Raw genomic sequence first — 23,967 nt, 5'->3', positions numbered from 1 at the left:
ACCCTAGAATTTTTAAAATTTTCGCTTCTTAGTAGTTAGGCCAGCGGTCATGGCTATTTCCTGATTTCCACAGTTATTTTCACAAAAAAACTTAAAAATAACGTTAAGCATAAATTAAAAATTAATTTCTTTTTTCACATCTTGTTAAAAATACAAAAATCTCTTACCTAAGTTTTTGTGGCATGTCCTGTTTGGTTGAACATTTAAGGTCATTCCATAGTTTTGTAAATCCACATTATTTCAAAATGTTATTTAACAATTTTTATATTAAAATTTATGTAAAATATCTACAACTTTTATTAATTTCAAACATTTTTATACTTCATCATCTTTTAAAAATTTATGCTTTTAGTACAAATAAGGAAATTAAAGTAAAAACAACAAAAAAAAACAGAAAATTTGGTTACACCTTTTCAATCCATCTAAGGAATAAATTAAAAATTTTAACAATAAAATCACAGCATCTTTAAGACGCTAGATAAATTGTATGACTCAATTTTTTTTTTCTTTTATATTGGGGGGTCTTATGTGTGGTGTCAAAGAAAATCATTATTTAAACCGTATAGTATAACAAATGGTCATTATTTTTTGAAAAAAAAAAAATTATTACTCATTGGTAAGCATGTACAGTGTTTTACAATGGCGCTAAATATTATTCATCCATTATTGGCACATAATTTTTGACACCATCTCTCATTGCTCAGTATTAACGAAAATTTTTTACAAATTGGCAAAAAAGAAAATTACAAATGAAAAATCAAAAATTTAATTTTAGAGAATTTAAAACTTTTCTCTTTTATAATTCAAAATTTTTCAAATTATATTTAGATTAAATCCGGGCACCACACAGATTTTCTTTAATAGATTATTGAAGGCCATATTATTGCTATTTTGTATAAATTGCTAAATAGTGCCAAAAAAAAAACAAAACACAGGCAGAAAGAAACAAACAAAATTTTCACATATTTTAACAAATTGTGTGTATATGCGCTTTGCTATAGAGGGTACTCTGCTCTCTAGAGTCAAAATTTTTGTATTATCATAGAATGGCATTTCCGATTTTAATTCCTATTCAATTTTTCAGCTCTGTTTTTTTAATTAGAAAAAAATTTTATAACAATAAAAAATTAACAAAAAAAAAATATTTTTTTTTTTATTAAAAAATAACAAAAATTTACTAAAAGTATTCATGACCCAGTCACGTTTCGCATAGACAACAAACATTTTCAACACAAAAATAAGAAGAAAAACAAAAAAAAATTAAGCTAGAAAAAATTTATAGAATGAGAAAATGAAAAAAAAATTTTTACAAGGTATTTTTGAACTTTTCGATATCGTTTTCATAATAAAATCATAATAATATGAAAACAACAACAACAACAAAATAACAAATTAATTGAAAAAAAATTTCATAGACGTGCTCCCTTCATAATTTTTGTTTTAAACACAAACGACTTGGTATTAGCGCAAAAGTTCAAATGTTTTCTAGTTGAACTAACAAAAAACAAAAAATTACAAAGTGGAATTAAAAATGTAGTTGAGCTATAAACTAAAAGATATTCTAATAGCACACAAACACCAAAAAGTAGTGACAAGTGAATCACTAATATTGTTTGCCAAATATTTACTGTAAAAATTTTAATAAAACTTTCTTGTAGACACGAATCGTTTGTACAAAATGGTTTGCGTTAACAATAATAACTGTTAACTTTTGGCGATAATAATATCATTATTAACTTAGTGGATTTGCTTTTCAAAATTAGCATTAGTCGTTGACAAGCATGTTTATTTACATGTGTATGCAATGAACGTATGCCCAGTATTTACTTTTTGCTTCATTCACCTTCTCTCCTACAAATAAATTTTATCTTTAATAGGAGGGAGGATTTACGAAGCATAAAAGAGAGACTTTACATACACTCAATGCATATTCATGTTAAGAGGTCCAATAACAAGTTTTCCAGAAATTAAGCAAAATATAAAAACAAGTGACAATAATTGAGATATATTTTGAGTAAAACATTGTAAAGAAAGGCTAAAAATTTTCATTTTCAATATAAAATTGTTAACGTTGTCCGTTACAGTGTTTTTGTCTTGGAAAATCATATATGTATGTAAATTTGTTCGAAGAAAGTTGTTGTTTCGTGTTGCTTCTTCAGAAGTGTGTCATTTGTGAATTTTCTATTACGTAGTATATATTTTTAATACAGTCAAAGATTTTAAAATTTATATGCACAATTGAATTTGCTTAAAAACGCATCAAAAATTTACAAATTTTTTATTGCTTTCCAGATTTATTTAAATAGCGAGCATTTGCTGATTAAGTTCAATGTCTCTTTGTTTTTTGCTAATTATGACAGAATGTGTTTATTATAAATATTTAACACAACTGACTCGTCCTATTATTATAAAATATTTTAAGAAAACCGAAATTTAAATTGAGATAATGAAACGTTTTGAACTCTTAAATATCTTTTAAGAAAATTTCATTGAACGTCTAGAAATATGTTAGTTTTCCTCTTATTTTATTTAATATTCTTTTCTTGCCCACATTTCATTTTGAAAGTTTCACTTTCAAATTAAATTTATGAATGAAATAAATCTAAATACGACAATATTGTGAATGGAAATTTAATTTGTGTATTCTGGTTATTATAACATTTTATATAAGCAAAAATATTTAAAAGCTTTACTAAAAAAAAATATAAAAAAAAAAGTATATCAAAAGAAAAAATAATTTTTTTTCTCACCAAATGAAAAAAACAAACAACAATACAAAAAATAAAAACAAGTATAAAAACATAAAGTTCAGGAAATACCTTAAAATAACTCAACTAACATAAAACACCTGTGAGTCATTCATCGGTATGACACTCACTCACTCTCTAAAAGTTCAAATTCATTCATTAATTTATTCTTGTTTTTTTTTACTCAAATTTATATTGTTACTCTCTTTTATTTTTTATTTTTTGTAATTGTTGTTGTTTTATTTCACTTTGGTTTGTTGCCAGTATCATTGATTTAAATAAATTATAATTTTATTGATATATTAAGGCAGTATAACGGTATAATTTGTACGCTTATAACAAACTAGGAATTGTTTTTTAAGCGTAAGTATAGGGCTTCGCTATAAGTGATATTTGTTGATCTTTAAGGTACAAAATAAATATATTTGCAAATTTGAATTGCAAACATGTTTTTTTTTGGTTATAGGTAAATAAAAATGATTTTTTTATATTTCAGGCATTTAACAAATTGTATCAAGTATTTACGATCAAAATGTTCGATAAATAGACAACAAGCTACGGATCTTTTACTTACCTATGTCAAAATAGCTTTTCTATTGAAATTTTGTTGAACTGTGAATTTTAAACTTCACGATCTAATAAACGAGTTAAAATACTGTTATAATTGAATGTTCTTGACGATGTATGAGAAAAATTTACATAAAGACTTTCCTCATTTTATTGCTTTGTATATGTAAATCCGATTATCAAAACTTGTTATATCTGTTATACCATATTTCTTTCACGTAGGCAATTTAAAAAAGCAGCGCGAAGTCCAAATGCACTGCTTAAAAAAATAAAAATTTCGGCGATTTTCTTTACTTTTGAAAAACATTTACCAAAATTTATATTATGCTTTTACTTTAAAGTGAATCTATTCTTATTTTTTAACGTTGTCAATTACAGTGTTTTTGTCTCGGAAATGCATATAAATTTCTTGAACATTTTATACGTAATCCTGTTTTTTGAACAGAGTTGTTGTTTAATTTAATAAACTGTACAATTTATGTCTAATTTTATTTAATATATAACGTAGATAACACTTCAGAAAACTATAGATTTGAAAAATTTAATCGAAAAAATGGGGACTCAATTTAGTAGAAAATGGGTCATGTACCATTGTACGAGTAACACATGTTTGCTTTAAAATATATTTATTATTTGCTTGTGATTTAAAGTGAAAATTATGAGAAAGTATGGTAACTCGAATAAAGCTTTTTCAAGTCATGTATGTGTGTATATAATTATGTTATAAGTGTCTTTAAATTTTTGATAAGACTCATCAATATTTTGATAAATTTCAGTGAACAATTAGTACTGGACTTCAATTAATTCTTTTTAGTTAGAATGTTTTTTATCGGTTTTATAAATTTGATAGATTCTTGATAAGACCAGTCTTGAATGTACAGTCTTATCAAAGCTGTGACAACATACTTATATAAGATCATAAAGAAGACTACATGCTTATGCGCATATGTATATTTATCAATTAAAATAATTTTACGAATAATTGTGCTATTTGTTCATTATATGTGTTTGTTCCAAAGTATCCTATGATTTTACTGCATGGAATTTCAAACATTCATTACATATCTGATATGATAATCATTTTATCTACACATAATTTGTATTATTTTTTTTAAAGATATATGTGACTACATCAACAGTATTATTGAGCAAAATCCGCTGATTCAAATAAGTATACATAATATTGTTATAATAATTCGTACACATCAATCAGCTGGGATTTAAAAGAAAAAAGAAACAAAATAGCTAGTACTCGTATGTGGAAATTTATAAAAATCGATACAGCAAAAGAGAAACACAATTCGATCGATGTAGGAATTTGTTATAATTATATGCTCTTATAGATTTTGAGCGTGGGCGCCAATTAAATTTCTGCATGTATGTGAATGTATTTAATGAGTATTGTGTACGTACACTGAGTCTACGATTTATACGTACATATATACATATATTCGATTGACAGAGAAATATAAAATTTTGTGTACAAATATAGCTTATAGTGCAGACTTATGAGTTTCTCTACAGAATTAGATTTCTTAATATTTTTCCTCCACTCCGAAATGTAGCCTGCCAATGTCCTGAAAAGGCAATTTTTAATGCAAAATACTATGGGTCCAAACCAAAAGTAACTAATAAATTGAGTAAAGCAACATGGCCAGGAATCATGATACTTCAATTTTGATAGGCTTATTCCTTACATCTTTGGGACTTAGTCTCTCTAATATATATTAGAGATGAGATATATGTAAAAGATGAGACGGCCTTGAGGACAAGTGTACTTAAATACTTCTAATAAAAATGTATGTTTGTGAATATCATTACCAATCATCTGAAGTGGGTTATTATATGCATAATATTATATACAACAATTCAATTATATGTGTATTTCTGTGTTTTTATTTCATATGTATATTTCAATAACGGTATTAAAATAAACTCAATTTTTTTTAGATGATTCATTTGGTGAAAATTTCTAATCTTAAAGGTGATTTACTCGCATTATATGAATACCAATTATAATCAAATGATTTTAATCTCGTTATCAATTAACTGATTTCACCTTTTGTTTTATCATATCATTAAAAGAGGGCTTTGTAATTATTCAATATTGTGAAACTATAATGAATGAGCAACAAATGCACAAACGCTCAAACCGAATACATAATTTCCCGCCAAAAATTCTGTTATCAATTAAGTTATAATTTTTATTTTTTTACCTTTTTTTTAAATTTTACCTATATAGGTAGTATAATGATGGAATTTGTTTCTTCATATCATAGAATAGGGTAGATTTTTCTAGAATAAAAAGGCTATTATTCGAATGCTTCTTGTTTTAAATAATATTGTTATATAGAATTGATAATAAGTTTTGATTAAAAATATAAGTACTCGTAAGTAGTTAAGATTTTTGTTATAAACTTTGCAATATTCTGGATATTCCCGACTTTTTTTAATCGAGGATAAATATATCTAAGACCATCATTAATGACAAGACACATTTTATTAAAAAGTGTATTGTACGTATGTATGTATAATAATTTTATGGCAATAAAGAAAAACTGCCCAAGTAAACTTGAAAATCCAGATTTTACAATATTCAAATTTTCTGTTAAAAATTCTAAATAAAAAATTTTGTTAGATTCAATTTTATGTGGTCGCTTGTATGATTATAATTGAAACTGAAGAACTTTTCTTAAAAAAGTTATACTTATCAAAGATTTTTAAAATTTTTACTAGGCATAATTTCCAAATTATTAAAACTCTTCATTATTAACTTGCATCAAAACTCTACCAACAGGTATGTGACTAAGAACTTTCTGAGGTACGTATTTTAGGTATGTGTTCCTGCAATTAACAAAAGACAGATAATTCTTTGACCAATTTCCAGCATGAGGGGGAAAAACCAAAAAATGAATGAGGAGAGTGGGGCGGCGGCAGATACACTCGTTTTTGAGCTACAGCCTATTGAAAAAAAATACCAGATTTTTCTTGCATATAAATAAATGTTTACATTTTCGAAACAATGCGGCACGGGTAATCACCGGGAGCTTGTTTTACGGACGATTCATTGCCCTTTATCCTCGCTCTTACAATTAATTTGATTTGAACATTAGTTTAACGAGATAAAGCTTGTCAAATTCAGAATTTTTATCTTTTTTTTGCAATTTTTATTTTAAATTCGAAATTTCTCGAAAATTTGTGCAGTTATTTTTTTGTTTATACTTTTTTTGATGCGCGAAAGCTAAAAGTTAATCCATAGAATATTTTCCTCTATCCCTCATAGTTTCGTCATTAAAACGTGTTAAATGTGTTTAAAAAACATGCGAAAAATGCATATTTAAATATTTTGTGTCAAACGTTTGCATTTTTGTAAAATTCTTACTTGTCACTTATGTCTTAGAAAATTCGATAAAAAATAAAAATTTATCACTTTCATGAATTTCCCTAAGCATTTGTCTAGAAATCGCCAAGATAAATTCTTATTTTCTAGACAAGAAATTGCAATACAAAATTACAAAGCCCGAACAACAAAAAAATGGAGAAATTATAAACCTCCTAATGAATTTGCTTACTCAGCCCTTATAAATCTTATATTTTACACTGTTACTAAGAGTGACATTCTGAATTTGTGAAAACTCAAAATGAATTTTTCATTAAAAGCTTGCATTTTAACATGATTGCACATTGTAGATGAAGAGGAAGAGTTTTGGGTTTTTCACCGAATACACGCGCTGTTCATGTGGCCTAAGACGTTTTTTTTTCATTTAATAATCAATAAATCAACAGGAATTTACATGTTCAATAATGAATGAAAATTAAACAAACTTTTTAAAAAGCGCGTTTTCTAGTTTTTTCTACAAACTTTATTTTTTTGAATTTCATAACAATCACCTTGGAATTTTCTTATGACTTTGATTTGCTTTGTTTTTTAAACTCCAAAGCAAAAATTGGAAAAAACAAAAAGCCGATGTTTTCAACGCTTTTTTTTTGTATCTTTGCGTGTTTTTTACCGAAAAAAAATAAAAAGCTTAAGTAAATTACTTGCAAAAAAATATTATTCTTATCGACTCCAGTGTGTGTACACATTAACCATTATTCCTTATATAGCAGTAAAAGTAAAAGTTTCACAAATAAAGAATCGCTAATTTTGATGGTATTAGGCGTCTCTAATTGAGGACAAAATAGAAATTGGTTTTTTTGTTTAGAAGCACATTGGAAAAAAAAAAAACAAAAAAAAAAAACGCAATTAAAAAAAAAAAACATTTTTTTGTTGTTTTTAAATTTCATTTTTTATTTCGGAGCGACCTTGTAATTAGTTATAAAAAAATCATTTTTATTTTTGGTAGTAAAACAATTTCTGAAGGAGTCTTAAGCCTCTTGTTTGTTTTCTATTATTTTTATGTCATTCTATGTCATTCTACTTTATCAAATTGGAATTAGAGATAGAGGCTGGAAATTATGTTAATTATTAGAACATTTCTACTTTATAATTTATGCATAACCTTTTAAGTATTTATAAAAAAAAAAAAATCAGATCATGATTGTGCCAAATTTGATTTCTTTAATTTCTCTAAAATTGTGTACGCTTTCTAAATACTGTCAAAATGATTGAAAATGCTGTTATGTATTTTTAGAAATTCTTTATATTCTCTTTAGATTTTGGTAATTTTAAATAAGAAGTTTTGATTGAAGAAAATAACCTACACTAGGTGCAATTACAAGTCTGGTTTAACCAATTAATGAAAACGTACCCTAAAATAATATTTTATAATTTTTGTCAATTTTATTATTGTGTACTTAACTTGTATTTTATTTTAAAAATGTGATAGCTATTGTATTTTTATTTTCTTATTCTGAGTTTTTCCTATATATAGGGTATTTCAAAATTGAACTAACATAAAAATAATTTTTGAACATATGCTGTTTTGCATTAGAGAAAAATTGTTTTCTCCTTCTAAAATCAAATATAGAATTATTATAATTGGTCGAACTTTCGCCACACTTTCAGTAATTTAGATTTATGTACGTGTATAAATTACGTAATTTGTGTTCACGCCATAAATTTGTCTTTTTCTCTCTGTCCAATAGCGGCTGTATGCGAATTTTTCAGTTTTTCGACATTTGTTGGAAATAAATAAGATGGTATTCCGCTATTCCTTAATCACTCAATATTCCGCTATATTCTTAATCACTCAATATTCTGCGTACGCAGTATTTGAATTAGTAGTATTTTGAACATAGAACATAGTAGTATTTACTATGTATTTCAAAAACACATTTCAGTGCTACCCAATTTTTACGAATTTTACTTTTAGTAATAGTTTTTGTTTTAGATGTTAATTAAAAAATTTAAAAATTACATTAAATGAGAAAAAATAGAGTGACTTTGTCAACTCTGTGATACCCGTACGAATTTGTTATCCTATGTGCGAATAAATATGCCACAATAGACTATGGAACAGACTATGACCTTAAGTTGCCATATTACCATATTAATTTATGCAAGATTTCAGTACTGTGTTTTTCAAAAAACTGTGTGTGTCAAACTACTATTGAAGTTGTATGGCAGCTACTAGAAAGAGCCCAGAAATTTTAACAAATTTTATTAAAAGCATTGGCCCTACTTATATATTCGCTTGTGTGAAATATCAATATTGCAGCTTTTATAGTTTCTGAGATATAGCCAAATAACTTTGGAAGTTGTATAGCAGCTACCAGAAGGAGCCAGGCAATTTCAACAACTTTTATCAGACACATTAGCCCTACCAATATATTCGTTTTTGTGAAATTTCAATACCACAGCTTTTATAGTTCCTGTGATATAGCCAAATAAATTTTGAAATTGTATGGCAGCTATCCGAACCGGTACCCCGGTCATGTCCAATTTAAATAGGGTTCTCGCACTTACTGCAATAAATCATTTGAGAAAATTTGGTGAATTTAACATACACTTGAGTCTTTATCTAAGACCGTTATTTCTTAGCGTTACAAACGGTAAGGCAAATTTAGTATACCCTTCGAATATACGTTCGTACGAGTATAAAAACTATAGGCCTATCATTCGTTTTTTATCTCTCGCTCTCACTTCATCCTAATGATATGCAACAAAAGAATATATCTAACACAAAATATGTACAATTTTTTCATCAACATTTATATTCCAAATTTGATCATTTTTAGACTCTGAAAATGTCTAAAATAGAATCTAAAAATTATGTAAAAAATTTGTAGTAAAAAAAATCAGGTGGAATCGATCATATTTTTGATCAAATTTCAAAAATAATCTATGCGAATTATTTTGTTTAAAATATTTTCCATTACTTGTATACTATAGATTCAGACAGTTAGTTTAAATTCTTAAATAATTCTGAAGTGTTGTTAGACATATTTCCTATGCAATTAAAGTGAATTAAACTTTACAAATGTACGCAACTTTTATACACATTAAGCAATTATTCACCACGTAAGCGAGTACGTTCATACTTTTCATGTAGTTTGGATTTGATGTCAAATTGTGAGTTCTGAGAGAAATAAAAGAATTTTGTGTACTTTTTACTTAGAAAAATAATTTTTATTTTATTTTTCGAAAATTGTTTTTTATTATTTTTTTAAATTTATTTACAAAATTTTTCTTTTATTTTTTCATTTTTAAATTTTTATTAAAATTTTTTTTTTTTATGTATAAGAATTTAAGCTTAATCTGGCTTAATAATTAAATAATTTTATATTTTATGTATAAATGTATAATATAATCTTACATAACAATTTTTTAACTTATTTTAATTAAAATATAAATTTTAAATATAATTTAAAGATCATTTTAAAAAATAATACAAAATTTTATACTTAACTAAAATAAAATTATTTTTTTTTTGTCAAATTTGAATGAGGTTGTCAAAGAATTTAAAAAGGTTCGTTTACATAAATCAAAATTATACAAAAAAAAATAAATGAGTTGTTTTAGTGGTTTTAAATTAAAATGAAAATTTTGTCAATTTAAATAAATAAGAGTTAAAATAATTAAAAGTTTTTTATTGCTTTAATTTTATTTTATGGGAAAATGTTGATTTACCAAGAAAAGTTAAATAAAATAAATAAGCAGCCTTTTTTTTTAATTGAACATTTATTTTAACACTTCGATTTTAAAGTAAAATTGTACTAAATATTCCATAACATCAAATTTTTTATTAATTGATTTTATTACTTTTGTTAAAGTTTTAGTAGATTTAGTACTTTTGTTTTTAGCACATTTCAATACAATTTTAGTTTTATAATCTTGTTTATGTTCTTTATTTAAATTTGTAATTTCTACTTAAAATTGTAAAGTAATTTTCTTATTTTTAGTTGTTTTTCATAATATTAATATTAGTTTTCATTTATTTGTTTTAGATAAGTCACTTACCGTTAAAATAAAAAGAATAATAAAAGTACTATATGGAGAGAACAAAAAAAAAACAAAATTATATCACAGCATAAATATACGAAAAAGTACGATTAATAATCATAATTTTATTCTCCATTTATTTTTTTGTTTTTTTAAGTAGTATATAAAATTTATTTTAAATATTTTCAATAAAATGCAAATAAACAATAAAAACAAAATTATTTTAAAAATTGTACAATAAATATAGTGACATTATTTTTAATATCAACAAAAAATAAAATTCCCCTATATTTAATGTCAAATGAAACGTCAGAAAATTAAGTTTTTTACAATTTTAGGGGAATATCAAGTTTAATTTTTAAAGGTAATAAAATTTGGTTTTAAAATATGGATAAATATTACGTGTAAACAAATAAAGATAAATTAGTATTCAGAAGTGTAAATACACAATTATGTTTATTCGAAATTTCATTTATAGTGACACAAAATAATCGCGGTATTTTAAAATAAAACTTTTCATTTTCATTTTTAATGAATGTGTTAGGTTCACGTCATTCATTTAACAAGTACGTGAACTGATTTTTAAATACTGATGGGGCTTTTTATGATGTTTTCCATAGATTTATATGTTTGTTATCAAAAAACAAAAAACTTTATTAAAATTACTAGAAATTGACGTAAAAATATAGGTGAAGTGTAATTGATACAATTTTTAAAATATTTTTTTTTATTATTCTTGAATTATATTTTTATAAATAAAGTTATAAAATACGAAAAGAAAATAAATTAAAAATCCTGAATTCTATATTGCAGTAAATACAATTCTTAAATCTGATTCTTGATTATAATTTGATAACAGCTTGATTATAATTTTTTTTCTTTTTGAAAAAGAGTTTAAATATAGTTGTGTTACTGCATTAGGGAACTCAAGAAAATTTTAATCTTTAATTTTAATTATTTAAAAGAATCGTTCATACATGAGTTACTAGGCAAAATTTATAATTTACACATGCATTTAATTTTTTTAAAAAAATTGATTTTTAGGCACTTTTTTTTAATAATTAATTTTTACAATTTCAATTTAAAATACTACAATCTTTAATTAATTAATTATGTATTTTAATTTTATTTTTTATTTTTAAAAATACTTTTTCAAATCACTGAATTTTAATTATTGAAATTTATTGTTATAAATTAAATTAATTGATCGTTTGATTACTTAAAATCTAAATTTAAAATAAAATAATATTAAAGAAAAAAAAACATTAATACTATGTTGGTAAAATAATGTCGAGGTTTCGGAATTTCTTAAATTTCATTAAATACTATGGTAATATTAAAAAAAAAATTAGAGGAAGTTAAAAAAATTTATTAGGAATGTACAGAATTTTTCGAAAAATTTGTTAAATATTAAATTGAATGATTAAAAATTAATGTAAATGATCCTTAATATTTGAAATAAATATTGTTAAATAATATTGTTTTGTTTTTACTTATAAAGGACAATTTACATTGATGAGTTTATATTAAAAATAATATTAGAAAAATATTATTTAATTTTATTAATGCACTCTAAATTTCCATAAATATAAGTAATTGCATCGAATTTATTTTTTAAATATCACGTCTTGTTTTCAAATTTCTGTCACTTTACGAACTCCGAATAACTTTTTAAGTAGCTTAGAATCTTAAATTACTATCGTAATTTTGCAAATTGTCAGTGCTAACACAAGTATAATAACTGTAAAGTAAAAGAAATTAAAAACAAGCGTGTTTTTTTTGAATATTTTTTGAGTTTTTAATGAAAAAGAGTTTAAATCTTTTAAACGATTTTTGACATTTATCAGGTTATATTTGATTTTGGATTACAAATTTGTCAAATTGAACGACGAATAGTTTTTTTTTTTTATCTTACAACAAAACTGTATTCTATTACCAAAAATTGTGTTAAACTTTGGAAAAGAATTTCCGTTTGTCAATATTAAATCTGGTTTCTAGCTCGAATTGCAACCATAATTTAGACAAATTTTATTTTTAGTAATTTCTTTATATTTACATAATGATGGTAAATGCTTGTGTGAGCCTGAAATAATCTTCAAGTACATTTTAAACCGGTTTTTGTATTAAATTTTGCAATTATTTTTATGAAAATTTATTTTATAAATATAAAAAATTATGGAATGTTAAAAATTTTATTATTAAATAAAATTAGTTTGTGTTTGTTTTCTTTACGTTCGTAATTTTGTTTTAAATAAATAAATAAAATGTTTTTTTTTGTATAAAAATATTTTTTTTAGAAATTGCATTGATTTCTTGGTTCGAAAATAATAAATATTAAAATGTAGTGATAAAAATAAATTATTTTTGTTTTTTTTTAATTTAAAAATATAAAAAGATCAAGCAACTATTTGTTTTTGCTTTTGTTAAATTTCTTAATTAATTTTTCTATACACACTTAATATTCTAATAATCAATAAATAATTTACAAAAAATATTTAAAATTTATATTTAAAAAAAAAATTACCTAAAGAGAGTGTGAAAAAAAAGGCTACCTAACCAAAAACAGCACCAGGATTTCTATGCCTATTTGATTTTTTTTTATGTTTTTCTTCTAATATTCTTTGGCAAAATTTAGAACGTTTAAAACCACCTTCTACACTATTACTATTCATACTTTTACTATTATAATTACTATTATTACTGGTGTTACTATCAAATAAATCAAAATAGCTATTAAAATTTATTTGTTGTTTACTATTATTACTACTGCTATTATCTTGTTGATTCATATATGATCCTGATGATGTTGAGATCGATGCATTATTATCTGTTTCTAATGATGCATTATGTTTACGTTCTTGTATTACACAACTCATTTCACGTATTTTCCTTTTTAATGCTCTCATCATACCATTTGTTGTATTTATATAATTAACTTTAACATATTTTAAATCAATTTCACTAACACGATTATTTGTTGTTTGTAATTTTTCAATATATCTATTCATTTCTTGTTTTGTATAACGTCTAATTCTTGATTGTGCAGCTGATGGTCTACTTAATGTTGTATTAATTGCTGTTTCAATTGCACAAAGAACTTTTTTTGATGCTTGCAATAATTCATAGAGTTCTGTACGAAAATCACCATTTCTATAATTACGACTATTTTTTTCGGTACGCTTCCTTAAATGTGATATAATACCAACATAACGTTGCATTTGTTGATGCCATCTAACCAATGTTATCTATATTATTTGAAAGAAAAAAATAATTTGTTAAATATTTTTTTTTACAATTTTGCAACTAAGTTATTTTATTTGATAAATTCAATAAAATAATTTTAAAAATTTTATTCCACTTACATTTGATTTTGGTTGTATAACAGGAAGAAAATTATATGTTTCTGCATGTTTAATCCATTCACTGAAATCATTAATGGGTATCGAACCCGGGATGAATTCATGCATGTTGGCTAAACTGATAGCATCACGCAACTGTTTGTAGACCTATCGTATAGTAAAAAAATATTCATTAAATAACTAATAATTTGGTAGCAATAATGAAATTATTTTGTATATTATGTGTATATAAAATATTGAAATGTAAACGCCTCTTAAATTTTTCTTATTATAAAATTTTTTTGCTTTAAAATTACAAGTTAAGAGTCATTTCCATACAAAACAAATAAACTAAAGCTTTACATATATGGTGTGATAAGAATGTGTGTTTTAAAATCAATAGTGATATGAAAACTAACCTTTCTTCTTTTTTGTATTGTTACTGTCTTTTGGTTAACCACGATGTTACCCTTAAATCTACCACCACATGGATTTTCCCATGGCATATCCGATGTATCCAATGAACGTATTCGATGTTTCTTTTTTCTATTTGTTGTTGATATTTTTGAATCATATGTTTTAAAATTATTTCCTAATGAATTTGATAAATTTTCTAAATTATTATTCATTATTAATGGATTCATTTCTGCAGATGATGATGATAATAATGATGATGATGATTTATGTGGTGAGATTTTTGATATAAATGTATTGTGTTTTTGATGTGGTTCTGGAACTGGTTCTGGTACTGGTGCTGCGGCAACCATTTTTGTTAATGGTACTATTTGTAATAACATTATTACAATAGCCAATAACAATAATTTATAATTAATAATCGACCACACCGTAATGGTGGTTGATTTTTTAAATCTTTTATCTAATTTGGCAGCCGTTTTGTCAATTATTTTGGTTGCTTTTGAAATGCAACCTACTGTAAAGAAATGAAAAAAACAAGAAAATCGAATTTAATAAAATAATTTTAAAAAAATAAATTTTAATAAAAATTAAATTTTGAATAATTTTAGTACTTATTTTTAAATTTGTTATTGGAAAAGAGTATGCTAAAATAACTTATTTGATTTTTTGTCTAAAATCAATTTCAAAATTTTAATTACATGCTTCATATTAGAAATTTTATGTTTGTGCGTCAACTATAAGTACAAGAAATTTATAATCTAAGAATTACAAGATACATTTTTTATACAAATGTTGAAATCTGCTTAGTGAATTCCCCGGCAATAATTACATGTTATTAATTGTTGAGCATTTATTTTATCATATAGCTTTTTAATCTAATTTTAAGTTTATACTTTCTCGAATATACACAAGTAAATGTATTTATGTACTTATAAAAACCATAGTTACGGATTTTCCGAATAGGATTTTAACGATACTTAAAACTATATTTACAACTTTGTAATTAATAACAATAAAATGTAATAGTCTTTTGAAAAAAGACCAAAATGAATTTTCATAGGATAAACAGAACTTCCATTTTAAAAAGTTTGCAGAAAATTTTTCACATCAATAAGAAATTTGGAAACTTATTCAGATGAATTATTGAATTTTGTACATTTCCAGATGTGAATTATAATTTTGTCATTCGAACTGAATATATTCAGTATTTTCAAGAATTTTCCATCATTCATTTCCTTTTCATGAACATTAAATATTAACAAGTAACAAAAAAGTATAACAAATTTGATTCAAAATTTTAAGACCAAATTGTCGTAATAAGTCGGATAGTGATCGCAAATTGAAAAAAAAATGTATTGCATTTTAGTTGCAATTTCTCTTTGACCTTATTTCACTTCGACTTTTCCTTATATGTACATAAGATTCTAAATTTATTTATTTATATACTCATTATTTTTCGATAATAAACACATAACAAGTATGTATATCTATATCGACTAAAAAATATTACAACAAAATTGCATAATAAATGACATGAAAAAAAATGTTTTTTTTTTATTATTGTTAATTATGAGATAAAATTTTTGTCTTTGCATACACAAACATACCTACATTCAGTTACTTTTGTATTGTAACTGTATTTCATTAAATATACGAATAATTACTTATATTTAGGCTAATTTAAAGCTTAAATTTAACTTGTTTTGGAAAATTTGATCACTTAAATCAATTGTATATGAATTGAGTATTGTTGTTTTTTTTGTATAAATTTAAAATCCGGGTTATTGTAAGAATTAAATTTCATTATTAAAGTAGATAACGATTAAAAAAATATTTAAACTTAACAAGTATTAGCTATGCAATAAACATACATATATATATGTATATATGTATGTATATAAAAAATATATGAATTTTAAATTGACAAAAAATAATTATTTATTTTATAATCGCTTATTTTTAATTAGCAATATTGAATTTTATGTAATATAGAATTTAAGGTATAACAGTTATAATAATAATTATATAAGTCTTTTTTATCATATTAATAAAATTTGTGTTTAGGTAAAGTAATTAATAAGACTCAACCCGAATTTATTTGTATTGGCGAAAATCGTATGTTTGTTTAATAATTTTATTAAAAAATAATTTTATTATATACAATGAAACTCTCGAACTTTTTATTCGTTTACGCAGTTAATGCTCCAGAATACTTCGTTTTTTATTTCTCATAAATAAATCCAAACTTTTTCTCTTCGAACTTAAAATATGCACATACAAACAATATTAGTGCACATATGTATATACTCAGAGAACATGCATGCGTCCAGTAATTATAATAAGAAATTTTTTTCATTTAAGATTATTATTAGCAAATACAAAAATTAATGGAATATGTAAAATTAATTTGTTATGATGATTAGCAAGTTGGCTGTGTTCTATCGAGAGTTTTAAGGCTAATTCTATGCTTCTATCAAAACAGAGAATTTTCTAAAGTAGGGGAATAAAATACCTTGCCTAAATTGGCTCACTCTACCATTAATTAATTACTCATTAATTTTTTTTGCGAGTAGGTACTAGTAAAAGAGATATAAATTTCTATTACATCTCAGATCAAATTTCACTATCATTTAAATTACAAATAATCACAATATTGCGAATGAAATAAAATTTTTAAAATTTGAAGTCAATTATGTATGATCATAATATATAAATTGATATTATATAGACGTATCTAGTTTATATACTTACATATATGTGTGTATATTTAATAACATAAAAATATTACATCATAATGCATAGTACTTGCCAGAAATATAAAATTATATACCTATGTAACTATTAAATTCAATTGTACACAAAACATTTTATGGTATAGTTAAGTATATTAATAAATGTGTGTGTGTAAAACATAAAACTACAATAATTAGTAAATAAGGTGTACAATAAGTAGGTATTTTGATTGCCAAAAGCTTTTAGAACTTTGAACTTGAAAAATTAATTTTCTTGCACTTGGAGTATATGATTTTACTCATGATTTTGGCATAGTTTTTTAAGAAAGCTTTTAAAGAGTATATGTATATTTTTGTATGTAATAAGTTTAATATAATATAACTTTAGTCTTGGTATACTTGTATTTAATAAAAAGGTATATGAAATAAAATGAGTTCAATGAATTTGAAATTCTTTTTCAATATATTGTGAAATATTTTTAATTTTAAAATTTATAAAATTACATTTTTAACATTTGAAAGAAACTTATGACCATCTTATTGTCCCAAAAATTCTTGTGAATTTTAATAGAATTTTAAAATAAGGTGAAAGCGTGCCAGTGTTTAGCATAAAAAGAAGAAAAACTCTAAAATGTTTTGACTGTGAAAAAGCCGGCTATTTTTTATGAATTTTATTTTTTATTAATTATTTGAATAGATGACTCAATCAATGTGATGATACATTTACAAACATATACTTATAAATTAATTGAAAGATATTAAAAAAGTTTACTGAATTTTTTCTTTTTTTTTTTTGAATTTAATGAAAGTGAATTTGTAATGTGAAGAATTGTGTGTGATTTTACGGTGTATACAAGAAAACATTAAAACATGTTTTTCATAAATTTAATAAAGATGATGACTAGCTTTGCTTGTATATTTTTAAGTATAACAAAATTATGTAGGTATATCTGAGTTCATATTATTATTTAAAAAGAATTAAAAATTTTGATGTCCTCGAATTTTTTTTTTCCTTTTGTATAGAAATTATAATTTGTGTGTGGTTTTTATATTTTTATACTGTGACATACATAATATTTTGGCATCAAAATTTAAATAATAATAATAAAAAAAAAATTATTATAATAATGTGTAGGTATAAATTATGAATGAGATGCACGCGCCAAACTGTTATATTGTGGGGGTTGTGTTGGACATTAAAAAGAAAGAAAAAAATATTAAGGTATTCAAATTTTTCAATTTATCATCAATATAAAATTAGTGTGAATAAAAATTTTAGTCAAATTTTAAATTATTTATTCTTTTTTTTTATAATATTTTTATTGAAAAATGACAATATTCATTGATAGTAGCGAAGAAAAGCTCTTAATAAAATTTTAAACGTTTCTAATTATTTCAATATTAATAGTTTTTTCAGTATACTACTGCTCGATATAATGTCTACGGAGAGAGAGAGAGAAAGAGAGAGAGAGAAACGGTTTTTACAATAATTGTTATAAGTAAAATGTGAGTCACGATGAGTATAAGGGATCATTTTCAACGCTTGTTGAACATTATAAGTTTGTGCCAGTGAAGTATACTTGCTATTATATTTTGGATAATAATGACTAATCATAAAAAAATGAAAAGAAAAATTTATACTTAGATTAAAAAAGAAAATTTTTAAATATAGAATTGAAACATACAAAAAAAAACGTATGTAATTTAGTAAGAGGAGATCTTTAAAGTGGAATAATTTTTTTTTCAAAATTATCATATTTGCTGTCGTTTTTATTTTTTTTTTTTAAATTGCAGATCACATCGACGTCTACTTTATACTTATACGATGAAGGAATAATGGCAGCGGCAAAATTCTTTGTGGGAGATGAAAATTAAGTCAATTTTTTTTTACAAACCGGAAATTCATTTTATTTTGCACGTATACGTAGAGTACATTCGCACTAAAATAGATGATGTATTTTACTAGGGTTAATGATTTTTTTTTGTTTTTTTATTATTAAGTAAAACTGTTACATAATAAAATTTTATAGTCATATTAATTTTAATTAAAATTACAATAATCATTAAGTAATGATTATCATTGAACTGTAAATTATCCATTTACGTCCTAAAAACTAACCAAAATACGTGCATAATTTTTCTTAACTCTCTCAAATTTAAAAGTGAAGAAAAACTTTAATCTGGTGGATAGCACTGGAATTGAATAAATATTGAAAACAAAGATGGAATGGCAAAATAAAAAATGATTTTTTAATTTCAATACAAAAAACAATTTTTTGTTCTGTATCTCATATTTCGTTCGAGGAAGGTTTATATAATCTTCATTTTTAGCTTTTAATGATATCAAAACCAGCGTATTGATTCTAAGGCTAATTGAAGAACATTTACCCATTCGATTAAGTCAGGATTTAAAGGGTTATCTTAAAATATTTATCAAATAACTTAATTTTAGAAAAAGTTCTTTATCCTTTTTCTGTTAACTAACAACAAAAAAGTGTGTAATTTACAATATCTTTTTTTTTAATTTTAATTTTTAATATATTTTTAACTTAAGTCACGTTCACACTTTAAATTTTTGTTTCTTCTTTTCTTTAATATAATCAAAAGAGAACAAAAAAATGCGTTAAGTCAAAAATAAAAACAAAATTTGAAACAAAAAATAAATAAAAATCAATCGTGATATTTAACAAAAAAAATAATAAAAATTAAAAACAATAATCATAATAATAACGCAGGTAAATATATAGGTAAACACCGCAAAAATAAAGCACATAAAAGAGAGCAAAGAATAAAAATTGACTCACATTTTTACATTAGTTTATTATTACCAATATTTAATAAGAGTTAAATTGTTAACGTATAGTTAAGAAAACAGTGAAAAAACCATATTTTTTTCATTATTTTTCCTTTTCATTGAGGCTACAACAGGCTCACTTATAATCGTAACACAATCTAAAAGAAAACTACTTTTTGCTTTTTTTGAAACAAAACCAAATTTTCACAGTTCATAAAAACTGATCTGTAAAAGAAAAATTTCCGATATTAATCTTTAAGAATATTTTTAATGTTTGTTACAAATTCAAGTGTGTTCCTTTAGACATAAATGCGGGATCATATAAAAAGAAAAATCAAGAGAAAACAGAAAATCATATTAAGATAATAACAGAACGAGATATTTGATCTTGAAATGATGAAATAAATGGTATTACTGGTATGAGTAAAGAAAATATGAAAGTCAAGAATTCAATGATCAAGAAGAATAGTTGAATTTGAAATAAAACATTTTGAATATTTTTATTTTATTCTCATATCTTTTCTATCAAATTTTCTTTGCAGATTATTACATTGTATGATATAGACGGATTCTTATGCAAATATACAAGGTGCATTTACAAAATTTACATCAATTTAAACATTTGCTGTTTTACAAGATTCTAATTATAACAACAATGCATTTAAGTAATAAGTTTCCAATTCCAATAGTTTTAAATTCCAAATTAATGTTCAGTTGAAGTTGTCAATTATAATAAAATTTGACATATGTCAACAATTATTGTTAAAATCATACTAAATGCTAAACTTATTCGAACAATTCACGAATATTAAAAATTTGTTTTTGAAAATTCTTTATTTTTTGTTTATAAATTTTGAAATTGGTAAGTTAAAATTTAATCTGCCTGTAAGTATGCTGACTTTAATTGTTTAATCTTACGTAAATATTACAAGAATGAACACATTTTATAGCTTATATTCATTTAAATATGTTTTTTGATTTTTGCAAAAGGCAAATCATAGTTAAAGAATTTTACGAAAGGTTATAAACGCTAAAAAAAAAATTCGAGGAAAATAATAAAAATTTTATAATTTATTGTTAAAAATTTTAGTTTAACAAAATGGACAAAATCCCGAATTTGAAATAATTTAATCCATTATTAAAAATTTGAAAAAATAACTAAAAACTAAACTGATGCTAATAACTGTGTATTTAGTGTAAATAATATAAGATATAAACTAAGAAGAAGGTGAAGGTGTAATCGAACGTGAGCAAGTGGAAGGTAATATGTATAATAAATGCGAACAATAAATTCGGTAGGTACTTTAAAATGTACATATTTAAGAACAAAATATGAAATTCAATATAAGTAAATTTTTTTTATTATTTTTGCAAAAAATTAATAATACTCTCAATTCTAATCTTATTATCTTGTGCATATATATACATAAACCTCTTTTTTAAGTTGCGATACATAAAGGTAAGCATATTTTAACATGATTACAGGTAAATATATGCTACTTAAGAATTGAATTATAAATAAAATGAAGGATTTATTTCACCCATAAAATACATGATGAAATTATTTTACTAGATCCTTTCGTTATAACTTCTAAAATATTGCAAAAGAAATAAAAACTTGTACATATTTTCATTTCAAAATGTTATTTTCTTTAGAGATTGATGACAAATTGAATTTAGCAGGTACTCAACTTGACGAATAGATCATAATAAAACAACTTGCACCTTCTTCTACTATTTTCATTTTATTTAAGCTAATAAAAGGTGTCCTAATTTTTCAATAATTTTAAAAATTGTTTTAATGTGAAAATATATACAAGTATATTATAAGTACTTATAAACCCATGTTTTTATTGAGATACCAAAAATTATAAAAATATTTTGAAAACTACTATATAGCAAACTTGCAATAAAAAAAAATTGCAATAAACATTGTTTGAATTTTAGTTTTTAAAATATTTTACATTGTAATAAGGTGTAATAAGGTGTGAGTCCTTAATAGCATACAATTGAAATCAATATTTTAATTGTACCTTATTATATATCTATTTACCTGTACACCACAGGTTATTCAAAGAAAAATTTTTTCATAACACGTGCATTTTTGTATTTAAATATTATAATTATTGAGAGGGGTGTGAATTTTTTCTTTTACTAGATACCTGTTATTTATGAACTATCCCTATTGTATACTTAATACTGTTGTTAAACAGATGGTTGAACATGAACAAGTTGAAGCTTTTAAAATCACGTTTTAAAAATATGAAATAATAGAATTAAGTAAATTAACCCATTCTGTACAATATTAAATATTTTGGATGTTTTGTTTTTGAATGAAATCAAAAAATTTTTGGAATTCCGTGGGAGGATCTCATTCTTTAATTTTCCATACAATTTTTTTAAGAGTTGAAATAAGTGAATGAAAGAATCAGTGGATTTTTAAGTACATCATAAATTCAAGTACTGAATTTCGACAATTTGCTGGACAAAGTCGTTATATAACATAAATTCCGAAATAATTTTAACTTCCTTTTTCGCGACCATTAAATATAAAAGCAAAACTAAAATCGTTCAATATTTTTGAACGTTGTTTCTACGCTGATTTTTAACTATTCTCTTACAGTAATTCTATAATTATGCTGTATTGTAATTTACAATGCTTTTGTATCATTAGTATACTGACGAATGCTTGCAGTGCCATAACCAGTAAATTTTACTAAAAGGCTACTAATTTCAAATTATTATTAATTATTGTGGTTTTAATACCGTATAAGCTTAATTTTGTTTCAAACCTCTAATATTAAGTATTATACTCTAATATTAATACTTTATATTAGAGGTTTGAAACAAAATTAAATTTTTCAAAATGAAATGAAACAATTAAGTTCAAAACTAGCAGCAGATAAATTTTATAATATTGCCATTGCCGCCAAATACAATTTTTATTACATTGCATAAGTATGTCTAAGCTGTCCATATAGTTTTTCTAAATAAACTTAATTTGAGTTAGCAGGAATTAAAGGGATAAATATTTGTTTATATTGGGAGAATGAATGGCCGACGGAGAAATGTACAATTACAACAATTCATTTAGAAATTTTATAAAATCATAATTATATTGAAAAAATTTGGAACTAATTTTTAAATAATTATTTTAAATTAGAAATATAAAATTATTTTAAATATTAGTTTCAAATTTTAGTGAATTTATTAATCAAATAATATAAAAGAAAATAACAAGAATTATAAAAAAAGATACGCACCTCATAACTTAAAACAAATAAATTGAATTAAAATTTTTTAATCGACGATGGTTTTAATTAGTTTTTTTGTTGTTTTGTTTTATTAAATTTTAACAATCAAAGATTTCTTTGAAATTGTATAAAACTTTTTTATGATTTTTGTTTGTTTGTGCTTTGATCCTTATACGTTTTTATGTATTTTAATTTTTATTATCAATAATTATAATTAGTTTTTTTCAATATAATGACAAGTTAAATATGTAGTTATAAATGTTATTAAATAAAAATATTTTTAAAAAATAATTACGTCATAAACATGAAATATTTTTAAAATTTAATATTTTTTGTGTTTTAGCATTAAATTTGTTAATTTTTTTATTTTAAAATTTAAGAAATTAATTTTTTCGTTCGAATTTTTTAATTCAAAATAATGTTGAATAGTGTGCAGCTTTTTATAATCCTTGTTTTTTTTAAGTATATATTTCGTTTTTTTTTTTAGTGTTCACTATGGATTTTAGTATTGAATAGAAAGGAAATAGAAAAATATCCTTTTTTTTTATAAAAATTGAAAAAGCTTGAAAATAATTTTTATTTTTAAAAAAAGCACAAATTTTTTAGTACAAAAAAAAGAAAAATTTTTAATCCTTTAAAGGCAATTTTAAAAAGTACTAAAATTTAAAATGCTTTGAATTAGAATTTTTTTTTTTAAATTAAGTCACTTACTTATTATTTTTTATTTTTTAAAT

The 23,967-nt window shown here is 23.3% G+C and overlaps 1 protein-coding gene across 1 annotated transcript; it reads right to left on the bottom strand.

The window, feature by feature from the left end:
• Positions 1-13,163: 13,163 nt before the first annotated feature.
• Positions 13,164-23,350, bottom strand: LOC129619127 (uncharacterized). Its single transcript, XM_055534219.1, has 4 exons — positions 23,243-23,350; positions 14,456-14,967; positions 14,061-14,204; positions 13,164-13,943 (listed from the first exon to the last, which is right to left on the bottom strand). Exons 2-4 carry the CDS (start codon positions 14,831-14,833, stop codon positions 13,251-13,253), a joined length of 1,215 nt encoding a protein of 404 aa, XP_055390194.1. The 5' UTR covers positions 14,834-14,967; positions 23,243-23,350; the 3' UTR covers positions 13,164-13,250.
• Between the last annotated feature and the right edge of the window lie 617 nt (positions 23,351-23,967).

This window comes from Condylostylus longicornis, unplaced genomic scaffold (assembly GCF_029603195.1).
Source record: "Condylostylus longicornis isolate FDR11 unplaced genomic scaffold, ASM2960319v2 ptg000010l, whole genome shotgun sequence".
Lineage (NCBI taxonomy): Eukaryota > Metazoa > Arthropoda > Insecta > Diptera > Dolichopodidae > Condylostylus > Condylostylus longicornis.
Note: the sequence above shows the minus strand (reverse complement) of the source record. Positions and strands in the feature narration are given on the sequence as shown.

Excerpts from the sequence above, each read along its gene's own strand:
- LOC129619127 (XM_055534219.1), bottom strand. The coding sequence starts at position 14,833 with ATGTTATTACAAATAGTACCATTAACAAAAATGGTTGCCGCAGCACCA. Across the intron at positions 14,205-14,455 it reads CAATACAAAAAAGAAGAAAG|GTCTACAAACAGTTGCGTGA; the intron begins GTTAGTTTTCAT and ends ACTATACGATAG. Across the intron at positions 13,944-14,060 it reads TTATACAACCAAAATCAAAT|ATAACATTGGTTAGATGGCA; the intron begins GTAAGTGGAATA and ends CAAATAATATAG.